The sequence below is a fragment of the Rhinoderma darwinii genome, chromosome 11 (genome assembly GCF_050947455.1).
Source record: "Rhinoderma darwinii isolate aRhiDar2 chromosome 11, aRhiDar2.hap1, whole genome shotgun sequence".
Lineage (NCBI taxonomy): Eukaryota > Metazoa > Chordata > Amphibia > Anura > Rhinodermatidae > Rhinoderma > Rhinoderma darwinii.
In genome coordinates, this window is record NC_134697.1 from 17179334 (window position 1) to 17193682 (window position 14349).

At 39.2% G+C, this 14349-nt stretch overlaps 1 protein-coding gene across 2 annotated transcripts in view; it reads left to right on the forward strand.

Annotated features, from left to right (window-relative positions):
• GOLGA7B (golgin A7 family member B) overlaps positions 1-14349 on the forward strand; it is a 102524-nt gene that overhangs the window by 83407 nt on the left and 4768 nt on the right. For both annotated transcript variants that reach the window (XM_075843066.1, XM_075843065.1), the window contains exons 3-4: positions 5267-5419; positions 11464-11565. In XM_075843066.1, the coding sequence (XP_075699181.1) occupies positions 5267-5419; positions 11464-11565 (255 nt within the window). The remainder of the gene's footprint in view (positions 1-5266; positions 5420-11463; positions 11566-14349) is intronic.

The following is a 14349-nucleotide window of genomic DNA, read 5'->3' on the forward strand; positions in this document are numbered from 1 at the left end:
TACACGGAGTTCTGATGCCGTTCAGCATCAGGATGTAGTGTGTGACAGAGTCAGGACATTGTGTGTGCCGCTACACATTACATCCTGACGCTGGTCAGTGACAGGACTCTGAGTGCTGCGACAGGGACGATTGGTTTTCAATAAATTATTGTCATACACCGAGTATCTCTCGGTTATCCTCCGACTACTCAAATATCAAATTATACCTACTATATACGCAACATCTTCCATTTTACCAATAACATAAATAATTTGATGTAATACATTATAGTAATGTCCGTATATTGGCATAATTTGTTTGTTTTTTATGTAAATTGTTCCTAGCATGATGCCTGGTACATTCTACAACGTTTACATTTACAAGTACTATGCGCAATTGTTTCCAGCAATGTGATTCTGTTCAAATGTGCCATTATCTTTCAAACCCCATTCACACTCTCTGCGTTAGTTACTACTCTTGCCACATTAGCTTTTTCTCCTCGAAACGCAAATTGCCTCTTTTCTTTTTTGAATTACATCATGTTACTTTATTACATAGTGTATTAGTTTCTCTACTTCTTTTCCGATTACTCATTACATGACACAATGTTTAGCATGTATCGATGCAACACATTACAGTAATGTCCGTATATTGGCATAATCTGGTTGTTTTTTATGTAAACTGTTCCTAGCATGATGCCTGGCACATTCCACAACATTTACATTTACAAGTACTATGTGCAATTGTTTTCAGCAATGTGATTCTGTTCAAATTTGCTATTATCCTTCAAACCCTATTCACACTCTCTGCGTTAGCTACTACTCTTGCCATAATAGCTTTTTCTCCCTGAGACGCAAATTGCCTCTTTTTCTTTTTTGAATTACAACATGTTACTTTATTACATAGTGTATTAGTTTTTCTACTTCTTTTCTAAATTACTCATTACATGACACAATGTTTAGCAATGCTTTCCAAATAAATTAATTGATTTATTTTCAATATTCTATTTACCTTCACCACATATATGTTTTTCTTCGATCTATTTTTAATCAATTGTTTTTAAACATACTTGTTTGTATTTGTTTTTGATATATTTGTTTGCTATATATGTAGGAGTACAGTTGAGATCGTGTGCGTCTCTTTTTTTTTTTTCCCCTCTATCTTGTCAATCATATATTCCAAACTTTTGGCTAAATAGCATATTTATAATGATAGAAGTATGCTTTCCCCTTGGTTTATAGATTAAACTTTTTTCATTTTCATGCAGGCTTCACTCACCTGTAGCCGTTTGTTAGTTTTTTTCTCATTAGTTTCTTTCAACCAATTGCCGACACCCACTGAACATTCCTAACACCTGACAATATCATATATAGACGGGGTAGAGTCACACGGTCTCAACTTCTTCTGCCATGATTAAGAACGCAGTGTGCGTTCGAAACGCGTAGGCTTTGGTACACTACCTGCTTACTCTTGCTCCGAGACCGCGTCTTGCATTCAAGATTTTACTATTTTTCCACAATAAACATGGGAATTGCCTTTCCCTTTTAATACCATCACTGGCGCTGGATCATTCTTCTCTTCTTTTCGTGCTGCGACAGTGTCTGGAGCAGAGAGTACCGGGAAGTGGTGAGTTAACCTACCACCACGCTCACCGCTCCCTGGGCCTCCTGTACCAATAAGCCCCTCTTTCACTGTTGGAAGCAGTCATTGGAAAATTGTGCCCCCCTCATTGTGTGGCAAGGTGGCACTCTAGGCGGGCGCCTTCCTTCCCCTACCCCTCATCCCGGACCTGATATTAAGAGCAGCCTCTGAGTTGCGCAGCCATTAAACGGAACCCAAAGACTTCTATCGGGCTTTACTGTACCTCCATATGCCTCAGATTTCATACAGTGGCATATTGGTGTTTTTTCTGTCTGCCATGTGCATGAGGTCTAAAACAGAACCTATTATGTTTGTCTATGATATTGACTTTAGATTGTGACCTCCATAGCTGTAAATGTATTGTCTGGAATATATGTTTGTGATTAGGAATGAGAGAAACTATGAATATGTGTGAATCTCTTATTAAAATGCTGCATTTGCTGCTTATAAAACAATGGAAGCTGAAATATGGATTTTTTTTTTCCATATTTCGCCTCCATTGTTTTTTATATTCCTTACACAACTCCATAATATGGAATTTGCCCATCGTCGAAACGCAGGTGAAGCAGAATTTCAACGTTTCGCTCATTTCCATTGGTGATGCTACATCACTGGCGATGGCCCAGATACAAATATAACTCCGAAAATGTCAGGAGATGCCTTCCCTCTACTCATACTGTACTATTTTAAGAGGCTTCTAAGAGGTTTCCACTCCTCCCGTTCCCACTCAGAAGTATCTTGGGTCCTTTAGCTGCTTGTCAGGATGGAGATTAGTCATTAATCAATAGAGCAGAAGATTCTCAGGGGACTCTCTCTTTAGTGTGGAGAATAGCCATGGGGGGCCCTAAGAGAGACTGCTAGTTATACCATCATAGCTCTAATTACTGGAATGAAGTTCGACATACAGTAGGCAGAAATTGCTCCAGAGAAGGACTTTTTGGATTACATTTAAAAACACTTCAATTCAAATGTCGTATTATTTTTGGCAGAGCAAAGAATGAAAATGTGAAGAGAGCGAAAAAAACGTATAGAAAATGATATAGAAAAAGACAGAATGTCATAATACATTACAAATAATTTATATTGTGGCATAAAGATATTATACGTGCGGCATGTACTTTGTGTTATTTGGGTGTTTTGGCTGCTTTTTCAGAAAATACTGCAGCGATATATTAAAACCAGTGCAAAGAAACGCTGAGGAGTTGTGTGTAGGAACTAATTCGTTTTGGGTCCAATTCTATCGAACCAGTCGTCAGATTCGATTCGGTCTAAATAAATTCCTTCGCAAATCAAAAGTGCTAAGTTTGACCTGAAAAGTCATGTATGACACCCTGAGGTCTTCTAGAATTGTATTCATCCAGTTTCAAGCTCTTTGACGCCAATACAGCATTAGTAATGTCAAAGTGACAGCAACATCTATAACTATGGGTAAACCAGGATTAATATTATTGAAAAATATTTGTGAATGATATGATGAAGATTTGTGATTCACAAATTAATGTAAGAATTGTATAGCTGCAGCAGCACTCACTCACAGCAATGGCTGCCAGTCCTGCAAACTAACACACTAACTGAAGTTCTCTCTAAAATCTATCCCGTATCAAATTATTGTAAATCTAACTATGCATCTCTTCTCATTATGAAACACACTCACTGACACTAATCCACTATCTATCTGTATTCTGTGTTTTACTACTTCTCACTCTCTCTCTGTCTGACGTCCTCTCTCTCCTATCTGTATCTCCACAAAGCAGCAGCATTTCCTGGATGGGCTGTTTATAGTGGCTATGACTCATATGACGGTCATCTAATGAGTGATCAGTGATTCACCCCTTTTCCCCCTATGATTGGCTGTGTTAGGTGGAGGGCTGGCCGCAAGGCATTATACGTAAGCCCACCAGGTTGCCACCTAATGTCATGTGATCCTTCTTCTCTGTTTTCTTGTCTTCTTCTGATCTGTAAAAATGGCAGCAACCATTTTGAGCGATTCATGCAGGACAAATCCGAAAAGTTTTGGATTCGCTAAATTCGTAATAATTTAGATTAGTGTAGAATTGATTTGCTCATCTATACCCGTCACCTGTGTCATAAAAGTCAGACAGTTGGGGGTGACTGAATTAACATTGATCCTTAGAGGGGGGCTAGTTGCGGTGCCAACCATTATGGAAGTAGTGGCCCCATATGTGTGATCTTTGTCCATTAAAATGGAAAAAAAACTTCATAAAAGTGATTCTTTTTGGGGGACAACTCCTAAATTGTGCATTTTGTTTAATTTTTTTTTTCAATTAATTTCATAATATATATTTTTTATAGGGGATCAGAGCTCTGTTTTTCGGATACAGAGCCCCAAATTTCCTGCTTTTCTTTACATAGCCATACAGTTAAAGGGGTTGTCCATTACTTTTTTTTTTTTAATTAATGACCTATCTTTAGGATATCAGATTAGTGGGGGACCAACTCTCAGCACCCCACCGATCAGCTGATTGAATGGGGCCAGGGGACAGCTTCACCCGTCATTGCGAACACGTACAGCTGTGTATATTCTGTAGTGACTGTGCCTGGTACTGCAGCTCTTGATAGCTCAGTCCCATTCAAGTAAATGGCACTGAGCTGCAATACCAGAAACAGCCACTTTCAGATTTACCAAGCTGGGCCTGCTAGCAATGAAGGGTGACGTAGCGCTCTCCGGAGCACCACGACCCCTTCAATCAGCTGATTGTGTGTGTGCAGGTTGTCGGACCCCCACTTATCTGATTTTGATGGCCTATCCTAAAGATAGTCCATCCATATAAAAGTCATGAAAAACCCCTTTAAACGTTAAAATTCTCTCGCTTGCAACAACCACTAGGGGGAGCTTATGAGCTTTCTGAAGACAGATTAATCTTAGAGTTCAATTTGGGTTATATAAACCTGTCATCAGTATCCTCCCCTAGTGGTGGCTGCAGGAAGAAAGAATATTATAGTTCAGCTTTATGGCTGTGTGAAGGGAAGCAGAGAGAAGCATAAGTTCAAGACATAGTTAATAGCTCCGGGATTCAGCTGATGGCCCCTGCCCACAGGGGAAAATATGGGTTAATATTGGATTACTCCTGTTTGCAAAGGGAGTGATTCTGATAATAGCAGTAGATTAGGAAATAGCTATTCTACTAATAAAAAGTCATTGAACCGTAGATCTATTTTAAAATGAATGTTCGCCCTCAAATACCATTTTCTTTTTTACCTAAATAAGTTAAAAATTCTGTACAGATTAGTTTTCTAAAATATTGTTGTAACGGTCAGAGCTTTAAATCCCCTGCATACTCATAAACTCAAGGCTACCTGCAGCCACCACTAGGGGGAGCTCAGTAGCTTACTTACTGCATACTGTGTTATTATTCAGTTCAATATGTATAACAGTATGTAATAAGCTACTAAGCTCCCCCTAGAGGAGCTCTGTATAAGAAAAACTAAGCTCTGACCATTAAAAAAAGATGTATTAAAAAAATAATTAGCACAGAATTTTGGACCTAAAACAGCTTTGTGTTAAAAGGTGGAGATTTTCTTTTTCAGGTGTGTAAATACTTTGGTTGATCTGCAGTAAACTATTATATAGTAATTGGAATAATAACGGTGATCCTTTTTTTTTTTTTTTTACCTCTCCTTTAGATTGAGAAGCAGCTGTTTGAAGAGACAGTGAAGACTCTCAATATGTATTACATGGAAGCCGAGAAGATTGGAGGCAGCTCCTACCTCGAGGGGTGCTTGGCATGTGCCACTGCCTATTTCATCTTCCTCTGCATGGAGACACATTATGAGAAGGTAAATGATTCCATTGGTTCTGTATTGTCCCATAGTATGAGTGATAATATTTATGGCTATTATACAAAAAGTTGTGTTATGTGACGACTAAGTTGTAAGTAGCTACAATATACGTAAGGCGGAATGTGGAGACATAAAAGGTTCATATATATGTGCCGCCATGTGATGTCTCAGTATTATCCCCTAGAAGCAATAGCGGACCCTATGTTTGGCTTTATTCAGTAACCTCTTTATGACCAGAGTGTTTTGGTCCAAAATGCGCAAACACCTTTCAGCATTTTATGAAGGTGGTTTAACTTTTTTACAGTATCCAAACTTTTTTTCAATTTTTTATTTCTTTTTTATGTTTTAAGGAGTTTTTTAAAACCTTTATTCAATACAGAAGCCTCCAAATCACTAAACGTAACAATGTACTCTACTTTCAAATTTCATGCTTTTCCAACGCCACCAGTACCTTGGTTCCCCAAATTACTGCTGTGGCCATCAATTGGCTACGTGGTCATGTGGCATAGGAATGTAATATGTGGGTACATTACTGTTTGTTATTTTTTATGACTTGGTGCCTGCCGGTGGGTATAATATTTTATTTAAGTAGGAAAACCTCCTTAATAGGCAAAGGTTATAATAAAATAAGGAATTGAAATGGTAACTTGATGTATAATGTATGGTTTCAGACCAGACCACGGCATTTTTTTCTTAATATTTATTTTTTAATTCATTATATTTTACACCATGTGCCCCCCCCCCCCCCAGAAGTCATAAAAGACCCTTGTGGAACATTTAAGCATCATATTATTATTTTTTTTACAATACAGCAGAAACCTTTTGGTGACATTAGTCACAGGCAGAGCTGATTTTTATTGGTTAAACCCAGCGACTCTGCCATACAGAGGGCAATCGGTGATCACGTAATCTTCGGGTCCAATAGAGGTAAGGGCATTGCCCTTTCCTGTATTCTATACACAGCGCTCAATGGCCCACATTTACTTATAATGGCATACTGTACTCCAGTAAATGTGGAGAGTGTAGCTGGTGAGACCTATGCCAAATTTATTAAAAGGTGAATTTGACGCTATACGAGCGGCGCCATAATTTTGTGCCATTTCTCCTCACTCCGCTTAATAATTTTGGCCTGAACTATGTATTCTGGGAAACTATGCCCACTTTAATCCTCAGTGTCTAATTTGGGGAGTGAGGAGCACAGTCGCCCAAAAAATTGCACAATTTTGATGCGCGTTAAAAAGGTGCATTTGACACCAAACTGATTGATAACTGTGGGACATTAAAGAGGCTCTGTCACCAGATTTTGCAGCCCCTATCTGCTATTGCAGCAGATCGGCGCTGCAATGTAGATTACAGTAACGGTTTTATTTTTAAAAAACGAGCATTTTTGGCCAAGTTATGACCATTTTCGTATTTATGCAAATGAGGCTTGCAAAAGTACAACTGGGCGTGTTGAAAAGTAAAAGTACAACTGGGCGTGTATTATGTGCGTACATCGGGGCGTGTTTACTACTTTTACTAGCTGGGCTTTCTGATGAGAAGTAACATCCTCTTCTCTTCACAACGCCCAGCTTCTGGCAGTGCAGCACTGTGACGTCACTCACAGGTCCTGCATCGTGTCGGCACCAGAGGCTACAGTTGATTCTGCAGCAGCATCAGCATTTGCAGGTAAGTAGCTACATCGACTTACCTGCAAACGCCGATGCTGCTGCAGAATCATCTGTAGCCTCTGGTGCCGACACGATGCAGGACCTGTGAGTGACGTCACAGCGTGATCTCTGGAGAACACGGCTGTGTCTGCACTGCCAGAAGCTGGGTGTTGTGAAGAGAAGTGGATGACACTTCTATGCACAACGCCCAGCTAGTAAAAGTAGTAAACACGCCCCGACGTACGCACATAATACACGCCCAGTTGTACTTTTACTTTTAAACACGCCCACTTGGACTTTTGCAAGCCTCATTTGCATAAATACGAAAATGGTCATAACTTGGCCAAAAATGCTCGTTTTTTAAAAATAAAAACGTTACTGTAATCTACATTGCAGTGCCGATCTGCTGCAATAGCAGATAGGGGTTGCAAAATCTGGTGACAGAGCCTCTTAAGATCTGTGCGGACAGAAGCAAAGGAGACCGAGCCGGCAAACAAGATGCTTCTCTAAAGGTCCTATTACATGGCCTGACGAGACAGCTCGTTGATCGGCGCTCGTTTGCTCCTTTCACAAGAAGCTAGTATCAGTAATGTATGGGGATGAGCGCCGGTTACTCCGATGACTCGTCGCCATGCATTTCCATCATGTCGGAAGCGCATCCATTTAGACAGGGAGATGTGTTGCCGACTATGATAATATTTTAGGCTGCGTAAAGTAGACAATCAGCCGATGAACGGGCGTTTGCTCGTTCATCGGCTGATCGTTGACCTGTTTACAAAGGGAAATCATCAGGAACGAGCGTTTTGTGAACTCTCGTTTGCCCGATAATTGGCGTAAAAGGTCCCTCAGGCAGTGGGCCACAATTTGGTAAGAAACTACAACTCCCAAATATAATTTTGTGTAAAGCGTAGAACAGAAATACATTGAAAAAAAAAATATTTTAGATTTTTCCAATTTGTTGATTCCATTTCCACATTACCTTATAGAAGAATTAGAAAATTCCAGCTCAATACGTTCCGTAGACTTTTACATTAAGATTTCCAGCAGACTGGATCTAGTGGACTAAAGATAAAAAGGATTATCATGTTCTCATGTTCTATCCATATCAATATCCGCCCGCGCTGCCAAGTTTTTAGGCTGTAACGTTCCATTTTGTTTTGCCGTATCTTCTAAGCTGAACTGAATTACATGAGAGGAAGTTGTTGGTGGGAAATTGGGTTATATTTGGACTCTTTCCTGAAGGACAGTCCACTTGTATAAAATAGGATTTGAATTTGCAAAGAGTCACCGAGTCTCCGTGCAGCATTACAGCTTTGAACTCGGTCCAAGATCGACACAACTAAACTTTTGAGAACAGGATGGAGTCACACGTCAGACTTGGTATTTCACATTATTATCTGTCTATTTCTTGGTGAGCAGATTTAATCCTTCCTTCATATGCTTGGGAAAGGTTGTTTCAACATGCAGCCACTCAGCAGGCTAAGCTTCGGGGGGATAATTGCCCAATCTCTTTATATCACACTGTCGATCTGGGCAGATGTCCAAAGCAAACTCAACCTTTGTACATTGGAAATTAATTTCCCAGCAGATTCTATTCCCACTTCGGCCCTGGTTGATACTGAAAAAAGTTACTTTTTGTGACAAGGGGACTCATGGTCCCTTTTTACAGCCCCTTGGACAACAGACCATTCAGTTTTGCTACTGCACTGAATATTTTTATATTATAATGAGAGCCTAGTGTTATATGCAATAAATCAACATAATATAATAAAGGTCGCACTTAGGGCTTATTTAGACGAACGTATAAATAATCTGTGTGATGGACTTTTTTAACGGCCGTCACACGGCTGCATGTATTTCTATGTAGGCTGTTCACAAGGTCGTTGTTTTAACGGACCGTGTGAGGGGCCCGTTGAAAAATAGGACGTCCTAATTTTCTCAATTTTCCCGGATCCCTTAATAGACTCAAGTCTATGAAGGATCCGTGAAAACGGGTTCTGCATGGGTGCGACTGTGATGTGAAAGACGGCAGTATTTCACATCCGATTTTACACTCGCTTGTTTGAATAAGCCCTTATTCTGATTCATAAAAATTTTGTCAAATTTCCCCACAAAGTTCTCTTGTATAACCCTATATAATATTCATGTTATTGTACATAATAATGTCCACAACAGCTGTAGAATCAGAGTCAGCAGCTATAAGGCCATTAGTGGTCACACTGGCATGTAATATATATATATATATATATATATATATATATATATATATATATATGACTTAATCGATACTGCAATGTTGACATGCAGATGTGTTCTTCCTTACCTTTCCTCATATCTCAGGATATTCTGAGATGTATGGAGCAAATTGACTTTGAAAAATAGTATTTTTATGTGTGGCCACCCAGTGGTTGTGATGCGAGTTGCACCCTGTCAATGGTTTTGCTAGCATGTCGCGATATTGTACTGAAATTGTTTAATCTGAAATTGGAGTCCTTAACCAAATTTAAGCAAAGGTAAGGGTGGACACATCTGTATAGTTAGAGTATAGTTGAACACGTATCTATGTGCATATGTAAATATGTACAATATGTGTGTATCTGTGTGCATACATTTGTGTGAATTGATGTATATGTGTATATATATATATATATATATATATATATATATATATATATGTATATATATATATCTGTGTGAGGAAATATATGTATAAGGCTTTGTTCGCATATATGTTCAGTGTTTCCATTGTTGTGCTCTGTGATAGGAGCCGAACAACGAAAATACCCGAAGCACCGGATCTATTTCATGAGGGACACCAACGGCTCCCGATAGAACCCATTAACTTTAGATCTGTAACTGTGTCCGTTGTTTTACCGGACAAAATTTTGTCTGGCATTTTTGACTGGATCTGCAACGAGGCTCCTTAAGGAGCCTCTGATGCAGATGTGAATAAAGCCTTAGGTTCGGTTCACACCTCCATTAGTCATTTTCCATCCGGCCTCAGTTGCTTTCTGACAGTTAGAATGGCGTAGCACGCTGCAGTATTGTATCAAGCAAAAAAAATAATAAAAAATGATACCAAATGGATACACGACTGATCCATTATAAATCAATAGAGAATAAATGGATCCGTCATATCCGTCAATGCTCCTGTAAAAATGGAAATCATGGCGCAAGTGTGATCAGGACCTTAACTCCTGACCAGGGGTGTAGCTATAGCCCCTGGGTCCCAATGCCAAATCTGTAACAGGGCTCCCCTACCATATAACACTTCATGAGTGTATTCCCACATCATTTTTAAGACTTGCCAGGGAGCTCCAGAATCCCGATTTATAGATCTGAATCTGGACAGGATTCCAGATACTGCTACATCCTCTATGAAGGTATGGATATACTTACTCATCCAAGGTAAACCTGATTGCTTAATTTATTCCTAAGGGTGGGGAACTGCCCGAGGTTTTTCAACCACATAAAAATTGCTTTGAAATGGCCCAACATAGTAAAAATTGTTTTCTAGTACGCTAACCTTTAAAATCTGGAGCAGTTCTCACTCACTAAAGTCCCCCACTGCTTGCACATTATGTTGGAAGTCGCCATGTGACCATGATAGCAAATTACCGCAGTAGTGATGTCACATATAGCCAAGTTTATTAGAAATTTTTACCATGTTGGCCCATTTTGGAAGTTTGGAAAACACCTTAAACCTTTTACCCCTTTTTGAACATTTTTTTATTTTCTGGGAATTAAGAATCAATTGATTTCACAACTAATTTGTTGTAACTTTACGTTGATATTAATACAATCGTTAGGAGAAATCTAGAATTTTATGTGCTCTTTTCTCATAATGTACAAAATCCTTTTAGCTTCCTGCTCTTTGAAACTGAGATTTGTTTGTAGTTTTATCGTTACTACTATATTTTTTAATTGGCACAGTGTGTGTCCCCCACATTCATCTTAAGACTCACCGTAGAGCTCCCAGAAGCCCCATTGATAGAGCGGCCGGGAAGGCTCTATACAGTGAAGAGCACTAGTAACATCTGAATCTGGACAGGTTCCCAGATCTTGAAGACAAAAGAAAGACGTTGATAATGGGCGACTGAATAGGTAGAATTGCAGCAAGGTAGGGGGGGCTTCGGGACCTTCCCAATGTCTTAAGTCCCCATTGCTGCTGAATTTTATACAATGTAAGAACAATACATGACTTGACTGGAAATGCTTGGCCTATAAATAAGCTCCGTGGGTGGCTATTGTTCAGTAAGATAGTGTCACATCCCCCCAGGTAACCTACAAGATCTGCCATTCAGGAACTCATTGTAATGCTTGTCTATTGCAGTCTCTTAAATACAGAACCATCGGTATATTGCTTGACTAATCTCTGCTTTAATATTGAAGGTGTTGAAGAAAATCTCCAAATACATCCAGGAGCAGAATGAAAAGATATATGCTCCCCGGGGCCTCTTAATTACTGACCCGGTAGAGCGGGGGATGCGTGTTGTATCCTTTACACAAGAAATCTTTCTTCATGCTCTGTGTTAGGTGAGTCCTCTATTTGTAAGCTATTTCGAACGACTTTATATCTAATACGATAGAGTTGATGTAATATAATTGGGGAATTCCTTTTAAAATCAAAAATAAAATAAAAAAGTTGTCCTTTTGTATGAAGTTCAATTTTGAGTTTTCATGTTTATTTCAAAATTTACTTTTGTTAGGTTACGGCCAAGTATCTATCATACTGAGTTACAGTGACGTACAACATACGTGTCGGCCAAAGATAGGTAATGAGACATATTCATGTGATCGTACTTCAGAGAATACAGCTCTAATGTTAATTACAAAGAAAATAAAAAATTAAGAAGCCAGAAAAGCCAAATAAACAAAATCTTCTGTATATACAGTATAGGCAATACTCAAATATTTATACATTTACTATGATCCAAGGGTAGAGGAATATTTTTTTGTGTTTGGGTATGACCTGGATCATAACATACAAGCTAGGGAGAAGGTGGTGGGATTTTAGTATAGTATTGGATCACACACACGAGTACCTTGAGTCCACCAGAGGAAATGATTCTGAGGGCCCACCATCATTTATTGCGATCACGTGAATGGCCACATTTAACTGCATATCATTAAAAAAAATTCTAGTAGGTTATTTCTGAATTATCTCCATGCAAATTGGTTCCAAGTCAACCTAAAATGAGGTTGTCTTCAGCTGGAGGTTTTGGGCCCATCACTATGTAAGAACCAGAGAGCACCAGATGGTTGACTGGTTCTCTAGTAGGCTAGTCCAACACTTTATGGAGGCTTCTTGTTGATATATGTGAGTAGGCAAGTTAGGTTGAAACCTCCTTGTATCTGGCCCAGGGGGACCATATGGAGATGACAGTGGCGTGGAACCTGGATACCTTCCAATCTATAAATGGGATCTATGTTATTAGTCCACTGACTGGTTGATGGAGTCATATTAGCCTTTCGATAAAATGCAGTCAGGATATTGGTAGATATCTAAGGAGTATGGATATTGGGGAAAAAAGAATAGGCAGCAGAAGGTTCAAAATAAGACATCTGGGGCATAGTCGGAGAGAGAACATAGAGTCCGGAACCAGTGTATGTTACTACAATTCACATATGAAATAATGTCAGGGTCTCCAATATTGTTGAGAGCATTAAATTTCACGTTATCTTGGTCTCCTATGTAAATAGTAGATGCTTAGTAACAATCATTGGCAGGCGCCATTACATTGACCACATCAGTAGTCACACAACTTCTGACTAAACCTAAATGACTATATCTCAGCATGACAAGACAGATACACGCATTTTAGGGTCTCTAGAATAAGGGGTCATATACGAGCACAGTAATGGCTTCCATTAGTTGTGGTCACCCAGCTGTGTAGGAGACCAAGGGTCGAAGAGAATATCATATGATTTCACTCCAGAGGACATTAACGGATATTTCCAGGTAATTTTTAGGGGAAATGTTCCTCAATAACTTGATCTCTCCTTAAAACTGTTTACTCCAAAGCATTAATTTATAAAGATACTGAGATCAGGAACGCTGATAACCAACGCTGTTCTTAACCCTCAATAGCTCTTAGGTCTTCTCCTAATTTACCTATGAACTTCCAGTGAACTTTTATTGCTTCTTGGTTGCGGTTTGTTGTTCCATTTCCCTCTCGTACTTGGAAGCGTATGTGAAAATTCAATATCACTCTATTGTTTCAATTATACACGAGTCTCATGGATGAATGTGTAATCTCACCACGTTTATCAGCTCTATTTCTTACTCATAGCTCCCCGTATAAACAATGTGATCTTTTTGTATTTAATATTCTCTATGTTATTTTTTTCCTTGAACAGTGGAAATTGTTGAGTGATTTCCTTCCATATGTTAGTAAAGTCATTAATAAAGTTTCTATGAGATACTTAGAGAATGAATGAGGATTTGCCTTTTTGTGGTGTAACGTTGGCAAAAACGGAAACTGCCCTTTCCCTCGCTTACCTTTAGGGACCATATGACTGCACATCTCCATACAAGCTTGGAGTTGTACGAATCTGTAGTATGGCACAGATGGAAGTCTTTGGGGACATACAGTTCCTCCATTTACCTCCCATTCCACATGGGCACAAGGACATACAAAGTTTTTCTTTTTTGTCGGTATGCTTCTTCAGATGTCATAAAATGGAGACAATTCTTCTAGAGAAGAATACCTCCACAATGCAATGTTGTACAGAAACGTCACACATGGAGTACCTACGGCTCCAATATCTGGAACCCTTGGAACTCCATGTGCCCCATAACAGCTTCATGCACACAGTTCTGTCACGTGCAAGAGGCCTTTGTCTACTTTTTGGGAAATCTCAGGCACTAGGTAGAAAATTGCACATGGCTACTGAGAGTTCATGAGACACTATAGAGTCAGCATAAAAATGACTTTTGTTGTTAGCTCATGAGGGATTATTTCATATGCCAACACCAGGGGGAAACATGACAATTACATTCATTTTTCATATAATGGTGGGAAATGGAACACCAGGGATCTTTAAAATGTTGGAATCAAGATAAGTAAGACTAGGAGATGGGAGAGGGGCCTTACTCCAGGAAAAATCCAAAATAATCCGACCTATTGACATGTGAAAAATGGAACAAGCAATAATAGTACAGAAATGAAGCAAGGCAGAATTTATTATTTTGGGCACAGCTGAATGTATTATTTTGGGTGTTGGGCTGAATTTTTTATTTTGGGCATTGTTTTGGGCACTGTGTTAAGACAAGTC